Source organism: Pholcus phalangioides, unplaced genomic scaffold (assembly GCF_987345545.1).
Source record: "Pholcus phalangioides strain wild (caught in Gottingen) unplaced genomic scaffold, Ppha-v1.0 ptg000027l_1, whole genome shotgun sequence".
Taxonomy (NCBI): domain Eukaryota; kingdom Metazoa; phylum Arthropoda; class Arachnida; order Araneae; family Pholcidae; genus Pholcus; species Pholcus phalangioides.
Window position 1 is genome coordinate 13,965,629 of NW_028301617.1, and position 8,772 is coordinate 13,974,400.

General features: G+C 35.9%; 1 protein-coding gene across 1 annotated transcript; it reads right to left on the reverse strand.

The window, feature by feature from the left end:
• Window positions 1–299: 299 nt before the first annotated feature.
• Window positions 300–1,663, reverse strand: LOC149068506 (uncharacterized). The gene has a single exon (XM_089251868.1). The coding sequence runs from the start codon at window positions 1,396–1,398 to the stop codon at window positions 340–342; it is 1,059 nt and encodes a 352-aa protein (XP_089107994.1). The 5' UTR covers window positions 1,399–1,663; the 3' UTR covers window positions 300–339.
• Between the last annotated feature and the right edge of the window lie 7,109 nt (window positions 1,664–8,772).

Consider the following 8,772-nt stretch of genomic DNA (forward strand, 5'->3'; position numbering starts at 1 on the left):
GTGTGAATGAATTTACGAATATTAAATCATAGATTCGAAAGATCATTTTACCACAAATATGGCACTAACGCGGCTTCTCCGCTGTGTGGGGTCTTTTATGTCTGCTTAAATTCCCAATACGAGAAAACATTATATTACAGACATCCAGGCCCGTAGCCAGAAATTTCGTTCGGGGGGGGGGGGGGGGAGAGAAACCACTTTCATTTCGGGGAAGACAAAGTGATAGAACAATATATTTGGCCATCTTTTTCCCTTTTTTCGGTCATTTTCTCAATTTCGGGGGGGACCAGGCGCCCCCCCCCCCGCTACGGCCTTGAAACATCGCACTCATGTCTTTTCTCAAGTGTGAATTCTTTTGTGTTTGTTTAAATTCCTGTTTTCAGAAAACTTTTTACAACAAAAATCGCACTCATATGGCTTCTCACCAGTGTGAACTCTTTTGTGTTTGTTTAAAGTGCCGATTACAGAAAACCTTTTACCACAAACATCGCACTTATACGGCTTCTCCCCAGTGTGAACTCTTTTGTGAGTGTTTAAATGCCAAATAAGTAAAAACGTTTTATGACAGTCATCGCACTCATATGGCTTCTCACCAGTGTGACTTCTTTTGTGGTTATTTAAAGTGCCGATTTCCGAAAACATTTTACCACAAACATCACATTCATGTGGTTTCTCTCCGGTGTGAATTCTTTTGTGTACGTTTAAAGCGTCGCTTCGAGAAAACTCTTTGCCACAAATAGGACAATCAAATGGCTTCTCTCCTGAGTGAATTCTTTTGTGCTTGTTTAAAGTGCCGATTACAGAAAACCTTTTACCACAAACATCGCACTCGTGTGGCTTCTCTCCAGTGTGAACCCTTTTGTGTTTGTGTAAACTGCTGAATTCAGAAAAATGTTTACCACAAACATCGCACTCATATGGCTTCTCTCCAGTGTGAACTCTTTTGTGTTTGTTTAAAGTGCCGATTACAGAAAATCTTCTACCACAAACATCGCACTCATATGGCTTCTCTCCAGTGTGAACTCTTTTGTGTTTGTTTAAAGTGCCGATTACAGAAAATCTTCTACCACAAACATCGCACTTATATGGCTTCTCTCCAGTGTGAACTCTTTTGTGTTTGTGTAAACTGCTGAATTGAGAAAACTTTTTACCACAAACATCGCACTCACACGGCCTCTCTTCAGTATGAAATCTTTTGTGAACGTTCAACTCAGAGCTTTTCAAAAATGTTTTCCCGCAGCACCCACACTTATGCAGATAATCTTTAGAACCGAAGTGATCATGAGAAATTGGTTCGGAATGCCTCTCATTCGATGTTGCCGAGATCCGAATACAACTAGAATTGTCTCCATCTACATCATATCCGTTATATGATTTCACAGAAGCTGAATCGTCCATTTCAAAAGAGAAGAATGTCGAAGATTTATTTAAACTGACAGCAGATCCTTTGTAATTTACCAAGTTTCTTGTCCGCTTCAGTATTGTTGCGTTTCGACCTGTACAGAATTAGGACTATTCGTCTTCAGATTTGATAAGTATCTTAAGTTACCTGGAAAAATATAGTTATAATTTTTTCTATAAGTCAACCTATACATTAAGCAAGACATTGAAATCATCAATTCAACAATGATTATAATATATAGTGAATACGGCTTATAACATGTCCCAAGAATTTTTATTGTTTTTTCTGAAATTGTACTGTTAGTTTTAATCATCTATGGCACGTGTATAAAATGTAATTCGAAGTATTGATGTGAACCTGATTTTTTTTTTTTAAAGTTTCCTTGTTTAACACTTTTTTCAAGCTGGAGCACCAAGATTTTGACGTTTTGCTACATATGATGATTTTTTAGAATTAGTAGACACCATGTAAAACAAATTGAGAAATGCCATATCACAGAGAATTAAATGTAAAACTAAAAAAAAAAAATTGAAGTTACTACCAGAATGCTATGAGATTTTGTAAAAAAAAATATTAAGTCCCAATAAAGAGCACAAACCAAACCTGAGAGTGACCCATACACGAGAAAGTACTTGACAATCATTTGCCTCTCATAAACCTGATGTGATTATCATACTTTGTTTTGAATGTATTTACAGACTGACACTTTCGTTGGTCTTAAATCATGTCCCCTCGTAAGATAACCTGTTTGTCTATAGAAAAATATTCATCTCTTATGGTAGACCTTGACAAATCTCAGACGCCAGGTCACCATGGTGACTGGAAAATCAGTATTGACGGCCAAAAAATTTTAAATGTGGTTACTAAATTGGAGTAAATTTTTAAATTTGAATCTAAGGGCGACACTAAATTTTCTGATTCCATTATACTACATCTTTTTATCATAGGGAAAGCAAATTAAAAAAAAAAATTATTTTGGGATAGTTTTTCTTTAGCAAAATACCATGCATGACTCCTAAGAAATTGGGCTGGTGCCTAAATATTTTTTGATTTGTCAAGCGTTGTCTTATGAACCATAACTTATGGTTTATCTTGGTCTATACCCTTTGAAATTTTGAATATTTTCATTGTGCACCTTATTTCAGCTTTTCTTTGAAGTGGGGGAGGGAATTCACTCTCTATTAGCATTTTTCAACCTGTGGTCTGTGAATACTTTGTAACGGGCCTTTGGGATAATTTTTCATTCTGCATGAATCACATATTTTGCGTTGAAAAATTGTAATCTATTCATTTTACAGTGAAACCCTGTTATAGTAAACTGTCTGCAAGATCCAATAAAAACCAATAATAAAATTATAAGTTCACTAGCTAGTAAATTTCCATAGTGATAGACCCAAGTTGTGCTCGGTTTGAAAAAAATGCAATGATCATGCTGTGATTTTTTCAAACATTTTATGGAAGAGGGGAAGCAGCCAAAATTGAACTTTTGAAGCTACAGGGAGTCCACACTACATTTACTTCCACTACAGGGGGGTCTACGATATCAAAAAGATTAGGAGAAGAATGCTATTCTATATTACCATATAATCATTTACCATTAGAAGCGCCAAGGCCGGTCAAAAGCACTGGTTCGAAATTTCAGCTATCTACACTCAATTTTTTTTCTCTTCGTTTATATTTCACTTCTGTAAAGGGCACATATTTGTATAGGGGAAAAAGTATAATAGCAAGAACAAAAACTTTATTTCTTGAATATTAAAATTATTTTTTTCCCGAATTTCTTCAAATATATATTTATATTTATAATTGCATATATAAGATTATTATACATCTCTACACTCATTTCAATTTACTCAGGGTTGGTAAAAAACCTGTTTTTTTTTTTAAAAAAAACCAAAAAACCGGGGTTTTTTGTTTTAAATAGTATTAACATTAAAAACAATAAAATTTCTGAAAAATCATTCAAACTTCTAATAATTGATTAAAATAAAATGTTTATTAATGTAACTAACATTATTCTCATATTAATTAATCAATAAATATTTCTTACATTTTAACAAAAACCAACTTTTACAATTTAATTATTTTTTGCTTAAAGTCATTCTGACCAGTAATTCTTATTGAATAGTTTTGGAATAAAACTTCAAATTATAATCACCCTGTATATAGCTGATTATTTTTCATAAATATGTTTCTACTATACAGTATAACCTTGATTAACTGGGCCTAATGGTGAAAGTATAAAAAAAAACAACTATTGAATATTAAGACTGGGAGATATACAGTAGGAGATGTGCTACTTCTTATGGGAAAGAAAATGAAAATGTATGTGAGGTAATGTAACTACTAGTACACTAGTCTTTGTCCTTTAGGGACAGCTAGTCTTTTTATTGGATTATAGGACCACCTGTCCCTAGCATGATGGTATAATCACTACTGTTGCTGCTGCTTTGTGAAGAGAAAAAGAAACCTTGTGAGTGTAATACTTAGACGTGTAATGCAATCCTTATTCATGAATATTCTAAAGATATATATGGAACATCAAAATGTAGCCAAAAGTTAGAAAATGTGGTAAGAATGAGCAATTTTTCTAGAGACAGTCGCACTTATAGTTTGCATTGACATAGCCACACTAGGTTTCGACCTTTGAACCACTTGGTATACACTCAAAGTAAAGTCTCCATGTTTGAGGAAACAAGTTTCATGTATATTGGTCCTTGATTGTTGTATTTCTCGGGGAATTTCTTTAAGATTTTTTCCAATTGTCCCCACTAAGCTTGCATTCTTCTGCAAGTGATAAAGAGGTGAAATAATTGTCAGTGGTCACATTTCTTCCTGCTTTCACATAAGGTTCAGCAAATAGTGTGACAACATATTCAGGCAAATTTTCTTTTTCATTTCTTGATTCATCTTTTCCAAGATATGGAAAGGCATTGCACATAAATTTGGATTGCACATCCACCAACATCCTAAATTTAGAGGGGGCAGGGGGGAGAATTTTAAAGTCGGGGGGGGGGTGACAAAATCAGGTCTGCCCTGGGCAGCAAACTGACCCAAAACCCTAGTTACGGGCCTGCTTTTAAACTTCATAGAGCAATCAAGCATTACCCTCCTTTCTATTCCTGTTGCCTTTTTTGTAATTTTTGGACTATTCAAAATTTAGATTAAAATAAACCTCATACAGAAAGCAGTAAAGAAGTAATCACACTGCTTGATGAAGAGAATTCGCTGGATGAATATCTGATTGTTGATCTGAAGTCTTATTCTGAGTATCTTCATCTAGCTCACTAGATGCATCACAGTGAAGGCATGTAATCCATATCATTGGGATCATCGTTAGCAATAGGGTGCCATATATACATATATTTGTATGTATATTTCATCTGATTCATCAATATCAGACTAATTTTCTGATAGCTCCTGTAAAACTTTCAACAATTCTTCTGGGCAGAAATTCTGATGCCTTGAAGTCATCCTTATGCTTAGAACAATCACACATAACTGAGCGGAAAAATCACAAGAAGCCAAACCAAGTGTATGACTTCTTTTTAAAACAAACAGCTGTAGCATGACATGGCTGAAGCTTGTTCTGTTCAAGTGATACTATTCCATAAATAATGGTATGTATTGTAACGTGAATTGAGATGTTCGCGTGAAGAGTCTTCCCCTTTTGCAGGGACCAAAGGACTAAGTGGGTGCCTGGGAGGAAGAGAGTGGAAACCCGGTACTCAACCGAACACCATAGAAATACGCCTGTCATCACATTCTGTATGTATTGTTATCCCCCTGTTTCGGTGATGTTTTAGCGGTTAATTTTACATAAGCATGGTCAGCGCCAACTTGGTAACTTCTTTTCAGCACCAAACAATCAGCCCTTTTGTGGTGGCCTGTTCAGGATAGCTGACAAAGAACATGTACAATTACACAAAAAAAGGGCCGAAAAAAATATAATGGGTGGAAAAATGTGATAATCAAAATATGCCGGAAATTGCAAAAAAAAAAAAAAAAAAAAAAAAAAGCATTAATTAAAAAATGCAGTTGTCACACTAGCGAATACTGATCAGCGGTCAATGTTCACAATTTTGCAGTGCAACAAAAATTGCCACGTTAGCGCTGACTATGTTTATGGAAAGTTAACCAGGTTGTCGATTTCTTTCTTTGGCAAGAACAACGCACAAAGCATGACACCGTTTCACTCTAGGTCACTTTTCATCATGCTTCCGGCCAAAATATATCGCTAACACATCACCAAAAACATATACTACATATTTTGGCATAATATATATTTGGGCACATACTATAGCTCTTCCAAAAATGTCGGAGCTTTATTTAAATTTCTTTTTTTTTTTTTATTTCACAATCAGCGAGAGCACGCTCAACAACAATGACAGTCAGGTAAACATCAACGGCTGTGACCAAAAATCAACTCCGGAGATAAACAAGGGATTAAGTTCGTAGTTGTTGTTGCAGGATTTTTTGAAATGGATTTTCTTCAAGTGACGTCATCGTCCTCTCATTTTCTTCTTGAACACTTTTTTTTTCATTTTCATCCCTATTAAACTTTCTTTAAAATTATTGTTATAATAAAACTAATCCAATTTTTTTCGGTGCTTCATTTCTCCCAATATTTTTTCCATTCACGCATTAAGCGCCATCTCTCGAGAAACTGCTCATCGTGGAATTCCGTATTGGCTTTACGATAATTTTCGGAGAGCTTTATGACAAAAACTCATATTGGACTTACCTTTAAGGATTCAAATCACCGAGCTTATACTGAGCCAAGGTTATAATTAGGGATACGTAAATTTCGCAAAAAAAAAAATTTTTAATCATAAATTTCGTATTTATTCGCAAAAAAAAATTGAGGTCAGAAATTTCGTATTTGTTCACAAAAAAATTTATTTTTTCACAAAAAATAAAAATTTAAAAATTAGCATATCATAGGCCCCTAAAATGATTTTTCTTAGGCCCTCCCCCTACCTTGCTAGGAATGCTTACTCTCGATAATTTGCTCCAGATCTCATTTTTATGAGGCCCCTCTGCACATGAGATTTCTGGGCCGTGTTCGGTCGGACCCTTGCATTAAGCCGGGTTTTCCTAGGAGCAGGTTTCCTGTGCCGCGCGCAATGTTATTCGCCCAGCGCGACTCGTCCACTCACCATTAAGAAAAGCAGCATGACTGTTTTCCTACACAGCGCAATACGCCTCACGACAGCGCTTTACGTCGAGCGTGATTGGCCGACTGCTTCTGGAGGAGTCAAACGCTTCGTGCTCCGCGGTTTTGCCGATATTCTCTTCACTCTTGTGTGTTTTCTTTTCCTTCCCTTCAAACCGGAGCATGCAGACGATAGAGTAGCTGTTGCCAAGGCCATATACTTTATATAGCCGCCCTGATCTGATGCGCCTCGCTAGGAAAACACAAACGCGTAGATTTTCACACAATGATGATACTAGCACGAGCAGGGAATTTTTTTCCATGAATATTCTGAGGGAAAATTGGCTACTTACTGACGTCACAAACAGACTGCGGGGGCCTTCTATCTCTAGGAAGTGCTAGTCCAGCGCGTCCGTTGAGAAAGTAGGGGAAATCAGGGTTGCCAGATGAAGCAACCCTTCACAAAGCAACGTATGATTATGTAACACGTTTCTGTCGGCGCGAAATAGTCTAATTCGGTTCACGCTGCGCAACAAACCTATTCCTAGGAAAACCCGGCTTTAAGACGACACTGGTTGGATGTCATGTGTAAAGTCAATTTATTTTAACTCTTTTCGGCTGCTGTGTCTTCAGCGGAATACTATACCGTTCATCAATTCCAACACACAGTAGAGTCTCGTTTATCCGACCTTCCTTTCCGACGTCCCACCGACAAAAAAAAAAAGATCAAGCACCAACTGTTGAGCTTCCAGAATTTCACATAACGACGGAGTTAAGGCTCTAGAAACTCCAATTAAATACATTAAGCAACAAGAAGAAGCTACAGGAATTGACATAATGATGCTGCAAAGATGGCAAGACTTAGCAGCGAAGAAACGGCACTCGTCAGGAAAGCAGACTACGATCAAAAATTTTTTTAAATCATCAGAGGACTGATTCTTTTTTAAGTACTGTATTTAACTTTTAAATATTCTGTAACTGTAAGTTCATTTTTTCTGTTATTTTGCTGTAAACATGATTATTAGGTTCGTAATGTGCAAAATTATAACATAAATTGACGTTTAATAGGCTTTTCCTTAACACATCTGTATTATCCGACGTTCTGCCGGCCCGTTTATGTCGGATAAGCGAGACTACTGTACTCATTTGTCAATTTTTTTTTACGTAAAAATGCCCTTGAAATTTTAGCCCAAAGATTCCAAATCTACGAACTTGCTCCACAAAACATGTGCGAATGGAAAGTTTGATCTTTTCAAATTGTCGATTAGCCTAATTTTCCTACAGAATTCGGAAACGAAAGTCAGCTGAACCCGTATTTTAGGAGGTAAAATTTCATTGTCAAAACTTATTTTTAAGCAACTTATGCTGGAGAAATCATCTTCATATTTATTGAGAAAACAACAATATGATATTCTCTCCAATTAATGCCGCCTTTGAACCACGAATTCTGTCTGGTGACTACAGGCGTCGGGAAGAATTTTGCTGACAGTAATAGCCTACTTTTACAGCAATATAGTGATACTTTTTTTTTTCTTTCTGGTAGCTTAAATACGCACTGCTAATTTTTCTTGAGTGCAAAAAAAAGTTATCTTCGTCTTGGCCACAACAGAATTAAATTCTTTGAATTCTCTTTAATGAATGTGTCACCCACAAGATTCACTTTATGGGCCCAGCATTGGTAGTGAACAATGTTGTCACCAAGAAGTGTTTTTAACAATTTGAAGCACGCACTTATATAACGCGCTGAGTCTAATACTAGATTCTTTATTTTCTTATTTAGTTTCGTATTCTTTTAAGGTGTCAATTATACCTTGAAAACACACGGAAGAATTAACGATAAAATTTAAATTAGGAGATTTCGCAGAAAAGTAGTAAAAATTAAAATTTTCGCATATATTCGTCAAAATTGGCAAATTTCACATTTATCGCATTTATTTCGTGAATTTCGGATTTATTGCATTTATCGCAGTTATCTCGGTTATTTCGTAAATACGAAATTTACGTATCCCTAGTTATAATACTACGGAGGTGACATCAGGCACGAAAATTGAAGCCGTTGTGGCAACCCTATGAGCTGACAAGTAAGCCCAAACAAACCGCTCTTTTCCCTATACTTAACATGTGTTTTGCCGGATCGAATTATTTTAAAATATTAATTACTAAATAAATTTAAGCACCATGACTGTTAAGGGGTTGTTATATTTGTAATTTATTT